The sequence below is a fragment of the Chenopodium album genome, chromosome 12 (genome assembly GCF_948465745.1).
Source record: "Chenopodium album chromosome 12, dcCheAlbu1.1, whole genome shotgun sequence".
NCBI classification, from domain to species: Eukaryota; Viridiplantae; Streptophyta; class Magnoliopsida; order Caryophyllales; family Amaranthaceae; genus Chenopodium; species Chenopodium album.
Window position 1 is genome coordinate 10,722,837 of NC_137845.1, and position 17,761 is coordinate 10,740,597.

Here is a 17,761-nt window from a genome sequence, read left to right on the forward strand (position 1 = left end):
AACCCGTGGGAGTTTGAAGTTTGGTCAATATCCTTCTAAATTAAAATACATGCATGCACATTTTTGCCACCGTCCATAGATTTATTTGTACAAACTACAAAGTTAACTTCCCTATAAAGCTTTGCCGTGTACAAGTTCAAGCAATGCACGCAAAAGAAAGAAGGAAAAAAGGCATCAGCTTCAGGAACACTGAAACATCTAAAAAGCATATAAACTGCTATATTTAGAAGAACATTATGATGTCTTTTTAATTGCCACATGGTGTTTTTTATTTGGTAGTTCCGTCCTCATTAATAAATTAAATTTGGTAAATGTGGAGTACATCTATCTAAAATTAAATTTTTTTTTTTTTTTCCTTAGGTTATGTGAGACATTTATTTTTAGGCCGAGGAGCGGAGGAAGTAGTAATTGTCTTCGATGAAAATAAAAGATCTTTTGATTATTTACACTCACCCGAAAATCATTTTTAGTTCCTTTTATAGGTCATGTTATAGGCGGCCGATGAAGAACATGTATGGTATTTGGCATTAATGTGGAATTGAAAGAATGTTTGGTTTACTAAAAAAGAGAATGAGAGGAAAGAATGGATTGTTCTCAAATCTATCTCAATTAATTTGGTTGGATTTTGTTTCCGTGAACAAGTTTATTTTTGCTTCTTTCTATATAAATTTAATCATTAATATTTCGCAGCGTTTGACAATAAGGATATGGATAGGGATTAGTAGGTGGACTAAGGATTAATATTATATTATTCATTAGTAAAATTACTTAACTATCCTTACTAACCTTTCTCCTCCCTCCTCCTCCTTCTCTTTTATTAAAGGTATATAAACTCTGTTTCTTTTTATTTTTATCTCTTTAATATGAAATAGAATAATTCCCATTAAAAAAATAAGAGATTATTAATCCCTATCCCTCCATTTATCCCTACAAACAAACAACCTGTAACTTAGATTTTCCCTTTAAGTAATCGCTTCTTTTTTTTTGTTTTCATTCCTTTAGTCATGTGTGTTTTCATTCCTATAATCAATTAATCATTTGTGGTTCATAATATGGATTGATAGCATGAACAAGTTTCCCAATTTAGTAATTCACCATCTTTTACAGGGTTGGTTTTAGTAGTCAATGCTTGAATATACTACCAAGATAACTAGGCACTAAATATAATTGTTTTTTTTTTTCTTTTTTTTTTTCTGGATGAACCACAAGAGCAATACAAATTACAAATGGAGGTGGGAGAATTGAAATGTGACCTTAAATTTCACAGGCTCTCAAGTCTTAATATTCTTAACCAATAGGTCATGGGCCTAACCTTAAATTACAATAATTACTACGGAGTATGTATTTCAAATTGACATACTTTATTACTACTTCGATACGAGTATATGCATTACTATGATTAAAACAGTAGAACATTTGTTGGGACTTGGGACATAAGTTTAACTATTAATCTCTTTAATTACCAATTAGTAAAATTATATGAAAAATTAATTAAGAAAATAGATATTGTAAGCGATACAAAGTACATTACATAATACATATATTCATTATAATAAAAAGCTTAAGTTAAAAAGAGTGGTGCAAATATCAACTTGTCGAGGTTTGGGCAGATTTTTGGGCCCATATTTTGGGCTAAGGCTGGCCCAATTTTTATTTTTTTGGGTTTGGCCATCCTAATTTTGTCTAGGCCAGAAAAATGGCCTGAAGTAGTTGATTTTGGGTACATTTTTTTGGCCTAACTTAAGCCCAGTGAAAAGCTTTGACCTGAAATTGGCCAGTTTTCCTTCCTCTTGAACAAACTCAACGATGTTGAATTTGATTTGATATGCAACTTAATAATACTCACTAGTCACTAGAATCTCAATGGTTGGGTATTAGAATAATGGGGGTGGGGTTGAACAAAAACATACAAACCAAAGAAGTAATGGTCGAGAACAAAGAAACAAGAGAGAAAAGTGGAGTGAATTAGTGAAATACACCATATTATTTTCACATAAATTTGAAAAAGTGAGCAACATCATATTTCCTTGAGATAATGAGTTCCTTCCCCTTTTGTGTCAAATAAAAACAGAAAAGAGTTCCTTCCCTTTGTCTTCAACTAATTTGATGTTATTCTACACCCAAATGAGCACGACCATTATTGACAAAGAGTCAAAAATACATGAACGTTATTGAAGATGAGATTAGGCGGTGTGAGGGTGGGCTTTTAATAGAGATTTATTTATACACCAGGTGCACATAGAGGTAGCATATAGTGGAGTAGTTTTTTAGCTCATTCAAATTTCTTAAAATGAGCGCAACATATCAAATGAACAAAAAAAATTATCACATTGAAATTTTAAATTTAAATATTGTATTTTTTTTAAAAAAAAAAACTTACAATTTGGTTGATAGAGATCGTGAAATTTAAAGCGTAAAGAATATTCCATAAAAATTAAAAAGGAATAAAGGGAGTAGTCGTACGGAGTACTAATTCTCTATTAAAAAAAATATTGGTTCAATGTAAATTAACTAAGGAGTATAGAAGTAACAAAAATACAAAAATATTTTTCCTTTGGTTTAATGTAAATTAACTAAGCAGTGTGAACAGACTAAACACAGATGTTTTGTTCCCTAAAATAGATATGGTGTCATATTTGTAAAACTTCCGTAAAATACAAGTGGTGTAATGATTAAAAAACGAAAAAGTACTAAATTAAACCGCGCTTTTTTTTTATTGGACAAGTCACACAATACGGTAAGCTGACATACACCAAAACACTGATTGGATAAACTCTAATCAAATAATTTCGTCACACTCACACCGCATGGCAAGCCACATACGAAATTCATTTTACTACCTCCAGTTCAAGTTAATTGCAACATTGGGAGGGTTTGCGGAGGCCGAGACAAAATTTCCTAAGCATGTTTATCGAAAGATAGGGTATACACTTAAGTATTAATCCAAGTAATAAAAAAAAAAAAAAAATTCAACCAAATTTTAAAAAAGAAACCCAACACCACCGGCACCACCTAGCTGTACAGAAACCACCCACCAGGCCACCACCACCACCACCACCACCTACCACCGAACCCGGTAAACCCAACACCGACAACCCCCGATCTCAGCCACGACCACCAAACCCTCCGATCTCAGCCACGACCACCGACCTCAGCTAACCCACCGACCTAACCTCAGCAAACCACCGAACCACCGATCTAACCTCAACAACCCACCAAACCCACTGATCTAACCTCAGCAACCCACGAACCATCGACCTTAGCTAACCCACTAACCACCAACCTCAGCAACCCACCAAACCAACGAACCCAGCACTACAACGCCGCTAATCTGCAACCACAAACCCAGCACCCCACGAAACCAGCACCGCCGACCCACCAACCCACCAAACCAATGAAACCAACCCACCACGATGTTGTCGATCTGCAACCCCCGCCGCTCTTTGTAACACCCCCGATTTACTAATTTATAATAAACAAGAATTAAAGGAAAATAAACGACCTTTAAATAAAATTGCGGAAGCATACACCTAAATCAGAGGTATTACCGCCACACTTGACAACCTGTCAAGTCTTAAGGCTTACAAAATCCCAATAATACAACCCAATAAATCTAAGTGAGCTATTTATACAACTTTACAAACTCATTATAGCCTACTAATCGAAACACTTGAGCTCCTTTAGCTACGATCACCTGCTTAACATGCTTAGAAAATCTTGACTGCTCACCATTAAGGACAAATTCCAAAATAGATCGTCGCAGGGCCACCATAAGAAAAAGACATGGCCGCAGACACAAGTAGCACAACAAAATAACACACACACGTCAGCAAAAAGCTAAGTAATCACCACATATCAAATATATAATGAAATGATATAATATTTAATAATATAATTAGCTCACTGAAAATGTAGTTTGAAACTACATTCACCAAAATATCAAACTAAATACGACACTTCACATAACTAACCTTGATAAAATCCAACCTCAAAATAATATGATACTCTGCTCAATTAACTCCTCTAACCAATAAGTGTGTCACGCTCTTTGTTTTATACCTAGCCTTGGACATGGGTAATTCGAATAACAAACCAACAAGTATAAAAACTCGAATACTCTCAATAACCAGAAAACACCTTAAACCAGACCACATACGGGCCAATTCCCACTGTAGGGGACCATAGAAAAATAAATTATAAAGATTGTATCTCATTCTTAACCCATGATTATCATCCTTTTACCAACATGCCAAGGACTAAGGTATATAACGCCGAGCCTCAAACCAAGAACAAAATAATCATTCTCAACCTTTTGATCTCATATATCGATCAAATAATCATTCACAAACTAATAGATTACATCTCAATAATGGCACATATTCCCAAATAACATAACAATTCGATTCAAAAATATCTCAACTCTTTGGGAAAATAATACTAATAACCCAAATATAATCAAATCTCAACCCTAATATAATAAATTTCATGAGTAACCTTAAAACCTCAAGAAAACAATACTCCCAAGATTAACAACATTACAAACCCTAGAAAAAATAACACGATCAATCAATACAACAATTAAATTTTATAATACAATACATTAATCACATAGATCATACAAATAAGAAATTATAAAATTTACACACAACAATACGAAGTATAATCAATACGAATAATATATCATCATACAATTCCAAGAATTATGATGTGATTGCATATAATATTACGAGAAGGCAAACAACTCCAAAACGACTAAGTGTGATTACCTCCGAAAAATAATACTCCAAGATTTATCAATAATGAAACTAAGGTCACGCATGATTGCATGAACAATATTGTCTGCATACACATACTGCTTTTCAAGTTTTGCTAATGCACTTGCTTATAAAACGAAATAAAGAAGTCAAAAGTCATCAAAAGAACTTTAATCCCCATGATTTGAGGTGTTGTGCGTGAAACAAAGAGGTTTGTGAAAGCAATTGCAAAGATAAAGTTTTAATAAGAGTCACGGCTGCACAAATATTAATAGGGTTAAAATAGTTTATATATGCTTAAAAATAAAGAGTCATATTTAATTTAATATAGGGTTTAAACCTTTCCGAACTTTAAAATAAAAATATGGGATTAGGAAAGTTTTTTTATAAATAAAAATAAACTATATATAAAATCATAAAATATTCGGGTATTACACTCTTAACACCAAGAAGCCACCATGAAAATGGGGTTGGAGGAGGAGAGAGAAAATTAAAGGGGATGAGGGTTTAATTAATTAATTAAGTTTGGGGTTTAATCTAATGAAATCAGATTTGTAATTTAATAAGGTTGTTTTAAAAAAAAAAGAAGTAAGGGTACATTGGTCAATTACCACCGAAAAAATACTAAAAAAGAAAAAAAGAAGAAAAGTTGTGAGTAATGTAAACCAATCCAAAATGGCAAAAGTTGTGAATAATTCGAGTCGGAGGTAGTAATTATAATACAGCTATAACCTTATTTGAAAAATTTCCCAAAATAGCAAAATTAGGAGAGAGAATGACAACCCAATACCCAGTCACACCCCTCGTGACAGTGGATCAGCAGTACCCACACTCACACTCACTCTCCTCTCCCACTCGTCAGTCCCTCTCATTCTCATAACAAACCAACACAATTATTCCCCTCTCTTTTTCTTTTCATTATTTATTATTATTTTCACCCTATTTTTAATTCCCCCATATCTCTCTCTCTCTCTCCGCCGCCGCAACTTCCTCCTTCCTCCACCACCGCTAAACCCTAACCACCACCTTCTTCCCGGCGAGGAGAGAGAATATCCCCCTCGAAAACCCTAATTTATATTCCTCTCTCTCTCCTCGCTTCCCCAATTTCCTTGGATCAATCCACCCTAATTTACAATCCTCAGGTAAAGGTTTACTTCTTCTCTCGAAATCGCGCCTTTTTTCTGATCTTCATTAACCTAATTTATTTACTTATTTTTTTCGATTTTTTTTTTTTATTTTTGAATTTTTCTACATTCTAGGGTTTGCGAAAGTATGGCAGCACCTACAGTTCAATCTCAACCTCAAGCTCCTACTTCCTACATTCCACCTGATGAGGTTGTAACTCCATTAATTTTCTTCTTTATTATTTGTATTTTCAGATTTTTTTTTTTTTTTTTTTTTTTTTTTTGGGAAAATATAGTTATTTTTTTTTTTTTTTGGTTGTGATTTAGGTGGGAAATGCGTTCGCAAGGCAGTATTATACAATACTTCAGCAATCTCCTTCACTTGTTTACCGATTTTATCAGGATACCAGTAAGCTTGGTCGTCCTGGAGATGATGGTGTTATGGGGTTTACTTCTACCATGGATGTAAGATTCTGTTTTTTCTCAGATTTTTTTTATTGTTTTTGATTTTGTTTTTGTGGGTCATTTAATGTTTCTTGTTATAATAATATACGTAGCAGATTTTAATAATGTGTACTTGAAAAGCTATTTTTAGGTTTATTTATATACTCCGTATTACAGTATGTTGTAATTAGTTTCCATGTAATTGTAGTCTGGATCTATGTGGGATAAATGATGTTTGTTTATATTGTTGAATTATTAATGCAAATTTGTGGGTAGTAGAATTGTTAGCTTTATTTTTCTTTGTTTGTAATTAAATTGTTGGTTGCGTGTGCCCTGCTGATGAATAATTTCTGTGACTGAAGGATTGGATTTCGTTGTTTTTCTTCGGGTTAACTGTATTTTGATTTTACAGTTTTACTGTATTTGGTCTTCTATAGTCTTTTGATTGGATATGGTCCATACGGGTATTCTGCGACTGGGTGTTGTGATCATCATAAGTATCATTGAAGTCTTGTATTTTACTGATTTTAATATGCAATTGTCAAATCTTCTTTTCAATAAATAGTTCTAGTAATTATTTAGAAAGTGGTTATTGTTTGATATTTGCTCATATGAGATATCTATTGTTTGCAACTATTTAGGCTATCAATGCGAAGATAATGTCATACGGAAGTTTAAAGGCAGATATCAAGTTTGTTGATGCGCAAGAATCCTATAATGGGGGAGTGATTGTTCTCGTCACTGGAACTTTGATTTATGCTGATGAATCAAAGCGGGATTTCATTCAGACCTTTTTTCTGGCACCTCAGGATAAAGGGTTTTTTGTTTTGAATGACATTTTAAGATTTGTTGAAGATGTTCCTCATCAAAATGGGAGGCAAAATGGTAGTATAGCACCAACTGCTCCGATTCATGGTAATGAATTGTTTCTGTTTCTATTTGCCATCAGCTTTATATAGGAGTTATGCTTTCTGTTCTGAAATTTCTTGCCTTGACTTTATTTTTTGTTAAAGAGGCGCCACCAGTCCAAGAGAATCACATTATTGAAGAGTCCAATGGTGAAGTGTTTAATCCTCATGAGAATGGTGTACTTCAAGTTGAGGAAGAGGAAGAAGAACCTGTGGCCGAGGTGGTTGATGAAGTTCCAACTGACCCACAGGTTGCACTTGAATCCAAAGTTAAAGTTGAGGTTGAATCAAATGTCAAAGTTCCTGATGAACTTCCAAATGAATCACAGGCCCCTAAGAAGTCGTATGCTTCTATTGTAAGTAGTAACTGATAATCTCTCTAAATATTACACCGTGATACAGTTTACATTCTTACTCCTACATGTGCTGAAAAATTGTTTTGTCTGGATGTGGAGGGTAACAGAAGAAACCAGTATAAAGTTAATAGATACTTATTTGTCAATTTTGCAACAAGTTAAGAAGGCTGCATTAATATAGCTTGTAATACTTTATATTCGAGTTTCAAGCCCAAATTTTGCTCTTAATAAATCATAATGTATCATCCTATTGGAATTAGTGTATGCTATTGTTTTTGTGATTATTATGACTACTTTAGCTATTTGCTTGTGAAGTATATTTAGTACAGAACATTTTGGCTACCCCCCCGGCGCCCCTGCTCAGTATTTCATTTATTTCTTGATAACTTGGTTTTGTGGTGTTAAAGGTTATGAAAGACACTCCTGTTACTGCACCAACTCCGAACCTTCCAAAATCTGCGCCTAAGGCTCAAGAGCAACAAATACCTGTGAAAGCAGCTCCTGTGGCAGCAAACTTACCTTCCAGTGGTGATGTGGTTGATGATGGCAATAATCACGAGCCAGAAGGTAGCTTACTTATCCATTATTCCGATGTTATGAACTTTTCTCTGAAGACAGTCGGTAACTGTTCATTTACTCCTACTTCCTTCACACTACTTTTTGGCAGGTGAGGTTCACTCAATCTACATGAGGAATCTGCCTTTTAATGTACCGTATCTCGTGGTTGAGGAAGTGTTCAAAGCTTTTGGCCCAATTAAGAGTGGTGGCATCCAAATTCGAAAAAATAATGTAGGTTGAAGTTCTTGGTTTTGGTTTAGTTGAATGTATTTTTTGCCCTTTATTAATTACTAAACTATGAGCTTATGTGGATTAGACTTTCAGTTTTGGGTTTGTGGAATTTGAAGTGGCTGGTGCTGCACGAAGTGCCATTGAGGTATGCCTTTTCACCATCTTGAAGTTGCTGTTATGCCTTTTCTTAATGTATTCTATAACTCCTAGCATGGGTTGAAGTTGTCTGAATTAAGTTTTTATTTTGTGATTTTTCTTTAAGATTAATTTTTAGTCCGCAGAACTGCACACTTTTGTTTTCTGTATTGGAACTTTGACAGCAAAACATCTTTAGCTTTCTGTTATAATGTTTTGCTCTGATTTCGAAAATAGATATTCAAAAATTGTTTTAAATTTTAGTTAGTACGAGGTTACTTTTTAAATAATTATTATTAAAATGTCATTGCTTTGTGCTGAAGAAATTTTGGAGCTGAATGGTTGTCAGAAGAGCATAATATTCTGAAATTTCTGATAATATTGATATTAATTTCTGATAATAGTGAATAATGGAATGAGCAGAAATTCTGCTAGTCTGAATTATAGCGTTGAGCTTCCCTTGTTAGCTTGATTATTTTTTTTATTTTTATTCCCCTTGAGTTTTATCTGCTTTGTTATTTTACTGTTGCAGGCTTCACCCATTACAATTGCTGGACGTGAAGTTTTGGTAGAGGAAAAGAAGTCCACTGGTTCCCGAGGTAAGTTTGGTTTCATTGTAATATTTTTATTTGGTCATATATGTCTGTTGGCTCGATCCACTGTGTATCATTCCCTGCAACTCTCTCTCCCACCCTGAAAGAAAAAAAAAAAAAAAAACAGATGAAATGAAGAAATATTAGGGAAAAGGAGGGTTGAAAAATGGTGGAGGGGATCTATGGAGTGATGGATGGTGCACCTTCATTAGTGGATCATGCTGATCCCAGCTCAAAATGTTCTGCATTATATCTGTTGTTCTGAAGGCTTGCTAATTTGCTCAAGTGATTTTATCTGCAGGACCCATCCGAGGACGGTTCCCCTCAGGAAGAGGTGGTGGTGGATTCAAAGGTGAGGGAGGTAGAGGGCATGGAGGTTATGGGGGAGGAAGAGGATATGGCCGGGGGGAGGGTAACAGGAATGATTTTGGAAACAGGGGAGGTGGCCGAGGATACCATAACCGTAGTGAAGGGTTTCAAAGGAATGATCAAAGTGGCAATGGAGCTGGGCGGATGAGTCGCGGTGGAGGTTCGGGTGTCAAAAGTTCGAGAGCACAATTTACACCTGGAGTTTAAGTGAGTTATCTATTAGATTGGATAGTTTATTCAGGGGAGCAGTTTCTGCTTGATTTTTTTGTCACTTCTTTTGACAGGAATATTTTACTAATTTATTCCTCCGATTCTAAATTTTGGCCGCTCTGCCTTCTGGAGATACACTAGATAGTATAAGAATGTTTTTGAGTAGAGTACCCTTTTAATGTGCATTGTAGGGGTGATGTAAGATCTAATTTCAGTTGGTTTATCTAGCAAGTATTTAAGAGTCTTGCTACTATCTTGGTTGAAATTGTGGTATAGTAGGATATTACTGGTATTTAAAATGAATTGACTTTGAATTGATTTTTTTGCATCTTCTTTTGTTTACATGTTTTTTCCTCTTTCAGTTATGACTTGTTTAAAAATGGTGGCTCTTATACTTTACTCTTTTGAGGAGCATTTAGCATTTTACTATCGATTCTTGTTTGGCGTTGAGTGGTAGGAAGTCATGAAAAAAAGCGTAGTATGTATTTCATCAAAGTACCATATTTTATGAAGGCAGGGAGTGCTTGTGATTAAAGTGCAGTATGTATTTCATTAAAATACCACTAGATGAACAATGGCGTCATGCCATTTGGTTTAACTAATAGGTGCAATGGCTGATGATTAGTCACTAGTTAGCCATGGTTACGTTAAGTCAGTCCTACAGATATTCACCAACTGCTACAGATTTGGCTGCCGTTGCTGTAGAATGTTATCGCAATCATCTTTAAAGTCAAGGATTGTACAATATGAATTTGAGGCTCTGAGTATGGTTCACAAGTTAGCATGAGTTATAAATTAGAAATAAAATTAAGGCAACATGAGTTTAAAACTTGAATCTTAATACTGTGTTTGCCCTGTTTGGTACTACACACCCTTGAGTTTCTATACCTTGTACCTTCGGCTTTGGAATATGCAGAACTTGCAAATTTCTCTATCATACACAAGTTGAGGGTTCTAGGTGAACTCACACCCATGTTTCCTCTCCAAACAAAATGTGAAGTCTTTATCAATGGGATCATAAATCGATGGAAGCATTGCACTTTAGATGTCTGTTTTGAGTAATAAAGCTACGCAGGAGTGGACTTAGGAAGTGTGGCTCTATCGACCATAGACAAATAATTAGTCTTAATGTCTTATATCCCGAAAGGCCTAAATCAAATCTAGGTTATGATACAAAGTACAAAAATAAAAACAAATACTCCGCAATAAATGGACCTGTACTCAAATTTACGAGTAGCAAGTAATTTTTATACCTGTTTCTTTAATACGCAGTACGAATAATAGAACATTAGTATTTGTGTGATTGATGACACAGTTTTACAAAGTGAACACTGGAGCATGTAATCCACCAAAGAATCAGATCATCTGCTCTGAGCCATTAGACTCTTAAGGAAAATAATTTCTACGAAAGGCAAAATGTGTAACGCATCAAACTCTATTTTGCCAAAAATAACAACATGAATTAGAGCCAGTAATTTATAAGAGCAACAATATATTTATGAGCAAAATATACATTTAGTTGTGTAACATGAATTCTGAACTATAGTCCTGTCAAATTTTACATGAACAAATTATCAAAGTTGCCTCGATTGGAAATCACAACTAATAAAAACCCGAGCTTGAATGCTAAATCATATGGCATGAAAGAAATCTACAATTGACCAAAAATTTCCTACATTGCAGATGGAAAGTAACTAGATTTTAGTGAGTGGAAAGTGATGAAGTGAACCTTATGAACTTGACTGCTGTTATCTAGCAAATATTCAGTGAATTTTTCCAATGAAAAGCAACTAAAGAGAGAAATTGCAACCCTGGACATACTCATTCTCAGTGTCAACATACTTTGTCCAAAGTGGTTTGAATTGGCCCATGGCAATATCAAGCCACGGCTTCATATTTCCATTGAAGTGCACAACTGCAGCATTGCGGATCTCATCCCAGCTAATGGCTGGATTATAACCAAGTCCAAGAACATGCCATGATTTGTCAAGTGGCTTGGTTGTCGAATAGAATGTGATCAGGCCTGGGGGCAGGGTCCCAAGTTTCCACAATGTTCGATTTTCATTCTGCATCAATATGAAATTATTGTTGTCAATAAATTGCACAATAATACTCTTTAACCAAATTTCAGCAAGCAAGCAAACAAACAGAAAGACTGCACTTTTCGAAAACACCCTTATCAGCTAATGAATGGATCCTCATTAAAAAAAGCCCACAGTTTTAGAGCACTGTCAAGAGGATACAGAACATGGTTCCTCAAGCCACTCACTCAACTTTGGCAGAATCTAACCTAAGACGAAGACTGAAAATGCTATCTAACTAATTTAAGATACCCGAAGGACTAGTAACATATTCAGACATACTATTCATCTGACTTCAAATTGCCAAAATATTTTCTTCTACACCCAAGTATCAAATTATGAACACACAACCGCATACACATACACTCGCGCACTCAAAATCATGAGACAGCTGTATGCCTGTATGACAGGAATGGTAGAGTGTAGACTTGTATTCCTAACACATTACTAAACTATTTAGTTATTGTAACTGGGGTTGGAATCACCTCCTAGAGTGCTTCACCATAATTGCAACTATTTATACATGTGTTACCATCAACCAAGAGAACTTAAGCTGAAAGACATATACAACTCAAGTTTAGATAAAGGCATTCATAACATAATGTCCGCAATCAACAAAGGAATCTTACCATGTTTTGCCAGTAGTGGTATTGCTCAGTTGAACCTTCCTTTCTCCAAGCATCCAGATCAAAGAAATTCATACCATATGCCCATGCACATGCTTTCGGATTAAACTTCTCCTTGATCAGGGGATGTGAGAAGTTCATGTATTGAGCATATCTGTGAAATGAACCGAAGCACGTTTCAACAGCTCCATTTACTTTCCCATCCATATCTATCTCCCATAACCCAGTCAAATCTTTCTGCACAACAATATCATCATCCAAAAACAGAATTCTATGTAATTTAGGATACATCTCAGGCAGATAAAACCTTAAATGGTTCAACATGGACAAGTACTTGGGGTTCCTAAACTTCATATTGGTAGTATCCTTTGTGGCATTCTCAATTTTGTTCTCAAAGTAAAATTTCTGCAAATTTGCAGACTCAAGTTGCTTAAGAACTGGCACATATGATGAGTTTAAGAAAGTGTAATCCTCGTATGCCTTCACCTCAATGTGAGCTCCACTATAATCCTTCATTTTCATCATAACCTGCATTGCCCCTAGATTCATTCTGTCTGTCACAACATGGAACACATGTTTAGTGGGGTCTTTTGCATTCTTCACCGCCGAATTTACCACCACGGAAGCTGCAATAACATTATCCGAAAATATTGCATAATGATATAAGTTAGGATCCTCCAATGCAGGCATAGGAGCTTTGCCCTCATCAGAATACTTCTCTGGCTGTGCAATTCGCTCTTCCATCAACCTCATGGACAAGCAGTGCAAGCTTTTAGGTATAGACTTTGCAGCAATCAAGCTTGAAAATGCTCCTTGCTTCTTTGCCTTGGTTAACTGCTCATTCAACCCGAAAATTGTGTCCTTTAGCTTCTGAATCTTAAGTTGATGATCAAAAGACTCTTTGGCTTCAGCAATCAATTGCCTAGTGACCTTGATCCGCTCCTTAACCTCCTTCTCAAATTGGCGCAACTGATACTCATCGATAGAGAGAGCATCGGACTCAAATAGAGCACGATAAACAGGCTTACTTAAAAGATCCGTGTAGTTTCGTGAAAGATCAGCAAAGATCCTCAACATCTTAGAGTTCTCAAGTTTAAGCTTCCTGGCATATGATGCATATGCCAAGACGAGATTCCGGTGATCATCAGCTTGCTTTTTAATTTGATCAACACGAGGCTTTAACGGATCAGATTTAAGTGCCAGCACCAATCTCCGAGTCGATCCACCACTAATCCACTGAGCATTATAACCCTAATTTCACACCAGATAATCAATCTATCAACAAAAACATACTTATTTTCCCAAATTAACAAAGAAATTATAGCCTGCAGCAATCAACTTCACATCAAAACAAATCAATCGCACTCCACAATATCCATGCCAAACCTTTCGAATTAAATTCACAGCAAAACAATTCAGCAAAATGTGCGATAAAAAACGACAAGCGCTGTAATTGTAATTGTAATTATAATTATAATTACTCATTAAATATCAACCTAGAACATTAAATTATAATAACAATTAAAAAAGCAAATCAACAAACCAGTGCAAATTAACACGAAAATAAATGAAGCAAATGCAGCATTAAAATCAACAACAGTACAATTCAGATCGATTTAACACTAAAATTAGCAACAAACAATGATCGATCTACAAAATTTGATCAAACTTAATTATAAAAAATGCAGAAAACAGATCTAAATCAAACTTACAGAAGTGGCAACATCGGAGAAATCGGAATTATGAGTGAAGACGAAGGAAGAGAGAGAAAAGAAAAGAGTAAGAGCAACGGCAATCGACGAAGCGAGGAGTTTATAGGTAATCACCGACACTCCATGCTTCGCCATTGTTGAAGCTTCTTCGTAATTTCCACCTTGTTGTTGAACCCAGATTGAAGAGAGAGAAAGTGAATGTTTTACAGGAAAAAGGTGTTTACATTTAGATGAGAAGCAGAGGAGAGAGAAAGGAAGGGTTTTTGCGGAGGAGAGAGAAAATGAAAAATGGAAAGAAAAAGGGATTGATAGTTTTTCGTCGGTGGTGTGGTGGGAAGAGAATGAGCGCGGGGGAACAAAGAAAGGAAGAAAAGGGTGGCTTTCTTTGCCTACAGCTAAGTGAGTGAGGGTAGAGTGAAGTGAAGTGAAGTGAAGTTTTTTTTTTTTTAAGGGGTTGGATTTGATTGATAGGTTGTTAGATGGCATTTAAGGGAAAATTTGTTAGAAATAACCTTTTAAAGTGTTCACTTTAGTTAAAACAATCTTTTAAATACTTTTTTACAAATTCAGACCACATTATAAATTTTTTTTATCAAAGACAACCTAATGCTAGTTTTTGGCGTTGACTCTATTTTTCCGATGTTGACAACGAGTGTATGAGGTATGTGACCTCATATATTGCTAATTACACCCCTTTCCCTCCAATTCACTCGTACTAAATCCCCTCCTCTCTCAAAGTAATTTGTCACTTTGAAGGGTTTTAATAGGAATTAATTGGAGGGGAAAGGGGTATAATTAGCAATATATCAAGTCACGTGCCTCACACACTCGTGGTCAACATCGGAAAAATAGCGTCAACGCCAAAAACTAGCATTAGGTTGTCTTTGGTAAAAAAAAATTATAATGTGGTCTGAAGTTGCAAAAAAAAATTTAAAAGGTTGTTTTTAATAAAATAGACAATTTAAAAGGTTGTTTTTGACAAATTTTTCCGGCATTTAATAATGGTTTTATTATACAGAGTAATAATGATGGCTTACATGTCCTGATCTCAAAAACGCGTATAGTTCAACTCTAATAAACATATGAGTACATATAAAGATATGATCGATCTTTATTCATAGAAGTATGTATAGTGATTTAGTGCTTACTTTGTTTATTCCGTAATAGTTATTGAATTATTTACCAAGTATTTTTTTACTAATCTATCACAAGAAAATATTATCAGGAAAAAAAATGTGACTTTATTTGCATATTTTCACTATATTAAATTTTTACTCATATGTAATCATAGATCTTATATATAAAGTGAAAGGGGGTTTTGGGTGATAAATTTCACTTTCCCAAAATACTCCTCTCAATTTTATTTTATTTTATTTTTTTTTTGAAAAAAAAGCTACAATTCTTTAAATAAAAAAAACCTACCATTTAAACAAAAAAGACTACCACCTAAAAAAAACTATCATTTGAAAAGGAAAAAAAAAAAAAAAACTTCTATCTGAAAAGAAAAAACAGAGAATCGAGCCTGATATATCCACACGCATGAATTTTCGTGTGTTGCTTAGTTGTATGAATAATATGAAATAGTGGTATGATTTAAGTTGTGGGTCGATAAATATAATTGTCAAATTGTTGAAGTCTTGTATGGATATGAAGAAGTATTTTTTTTAGAGGGAATAATGGGCATCATGTTGTTGGCCTAACTAGAGTATAATCTACAATTGAGGTAAGAAGATGACACGAGAGAATCAGAGAACGGGTAAGAAATGTAACTTGTTAGGCTTCAATTTTCTATTAAGAGCAGTGGGTAGTTAAATTAAATAAAGTTGATGTTGATTACTGACAGATATGGAGTCATGGATCATGTCTCATGTCTCATGTGTCATGTCATGTGCATTACATTCATTATCTGATTGATTTCATTATAAGTATTTCTCTTTTTCCAAGTGTTTCACCCTTGTTTTATTAACTTTGACTCTAACAAATGAAGTCAAAATTAGGGATTTTACGTATTGTACTTTATTACTCGTATAAATTGGTTTATTGATGGGAACTAAAAGAATTCAATTCTTAATTCTTTGTCTACAAGGACTACAACCAACTAAAATAAATTACTACCTCAAAACTATAATTTTTTTTTTTTTAAACGTGAAAATCCGATTACATTTTCATGCTCTAATAACAAAGTAGGAAAGACAAAAATACATCAAGGGAAGGACAAAGGTTGGATTCAATAATGACATCTATTTATCGAATTCATACATGTCAATTTTCATTATTGAAATGACTATAGGTCTATTACCGAATCATGTTTTATACAAAGTACATAGCAAATAATTCACGTTTCACAGACATAATAGGAAAAACTCCACAATCCTCGACTATATTTTTGGCCAATGCAAGACCAAAAAGACTACTTTACAAGCCAACATGGTAATACTAAATTGATCAGATGGTTGTTCAATATGAAAAGAAAATCTAGAAGTAATCTATTACTGCATTGATGTTAAATAAAAATCCAAACAGAGGCTTCTCAGCAAATTGCCCAATATAAGCAGCAAATGGTATCTTCCACATTAAACTGTTATGGATTCTACATCTCTCACAATTCAGAATATAAGTTAATAAGTTATGATATTCAAAAGATAAACTAAAGGCCTGTTCTGATTTATTGAACTGAGCTGAATTGAACTGAATATTTTATACGAGAAAGAAATTAAGAAATGAATTGAACTGAATTGATTGGAGCTGAATTGAACTGAACTGAAAATAAGCTGAAGAGAACAAGCCCTAACAATTTTATGATTGTACGTACATTATGAAATTGGACATAATTTAATCAAACAAAAACACCAAACTAATATTCTTGCAAATCTTTGATGAGTTTGTGATAGGCAACTGATAATACCTATCCACAGACAACTTATGGCACACGCCCCAAAAAAAAAAAAAAAAAAAAAAAAAAAAGAAAAAGAAGAAGAAAAAAAAAAAAAAGAACTCACTTCAAGCAATCACCAACCTTCTAGTTCTTCGTTTTTTTTTTTTTTTTTGACAACCGGTAAACAAATAGGACAAGAGTCTCTTAAGATCCCCTTCTAGCTCTAACAGCTAGATAGATCATGGGCTTTCGAGACTCCACTGCGCGAAACATGAAAACAACAAAAATAATCAAATTTGTCAATCAACAAACAAATTTCCTCCACTATTGTCCTTAGATCCTTCGGGCTTGTCTTCGGGTTCCTGATCGCCTTAGCAGCTAACTTACTATCAGTCCTGACTTCAATCTGCTTAAATCTTGAACCAGCTTCAATAATCCCTTCTCTCATTGCTAGCAGTTCACTGTGTAGTGCAGAAGAACCTAACACTTGTTTGCTCCCTTTACTTAAAATCCATCCATCTTTCTCTAGCACCCACCCTATTGCTGCTTCATCTCGCTTACCATCCATTCTCTTCCATGCTCCATCCACTATCACTATCACAACCTTCTAGTTCTTCGTTACTTTCTTGTGTTAATGGTTGTGCCGAACTAAATAAAAATTTCACTGAAAGAATTCCTAATCATGTTAGTATTCCATTTTGGCCCTTATTACCGATCTAAGACACAAGAAATACTGATTTATTAGCTCAAGAAAAGCCAAAGGAGGTGATTTCAGTAAAGCCATC

General features: G+C 34.6%; 2 protein-coding genes across 2 annotated transcripts; one reads left to right on the forward strand and one right to left on the reverse strand.

Annotated features, from left to right (window-relative positions):
• Positions 1-5,598: 5,598 nt before the first annotated feature.
• On the forward strand, positions 5,599-10,010 carry LOC145571954 (nuclear transport factor 2-like). Its single transcript, XM_081630969.1, has 10 exons — positions 5,599-5,896; positions 6,014-6,089; positions 6,206-6,343; positions 6,964-7,237; positions 7,336-7,586; positions 7,994-8,153; positions 8,254-8,375; positions 8,461-8,520; positions 9,043-9,109; positions 9,405-10,010. The coding sequence occupies exons 2-10, from the start codon at positions 6,027-6,029 to the stop codon at positions 9,677-9,679; spliced, it is 1,410 nt and encodes a 469-aa protein (XP_081487095.1). The 5' UTR covers positions 5,599-5,896; positions 6,014-6,026; the 3' UTR covers positions 9,680-10,010.
• A 1,134-nt stretch (positions 10,011-11,144) lies between these two features.
• Positions 11,145-14,468, reverse strand: LOC145570314 (galacturonosyltransferase 8-like). The gene is made up of 3 exons (XM_081629352.1): positions 14,102-14,468; positions 12,393-13,640; positions 11,145-11,748 (listed from the first exon to the last, which is right to left on the reverse strand). Exons 1-3 carry the CDS (start codon positions 14,234-14,236, stop codon positions 11,473-11,475), a joined length of 1,659 nt encoding a protein of 552 aa, XP_081485478.1. The 5' UTR covers positions 14,237-14,468; the 3' UTR covers positions 11,145-11,472.
• Positions 14,469-17,761: the final 3,293 nt, after the last annotated feature.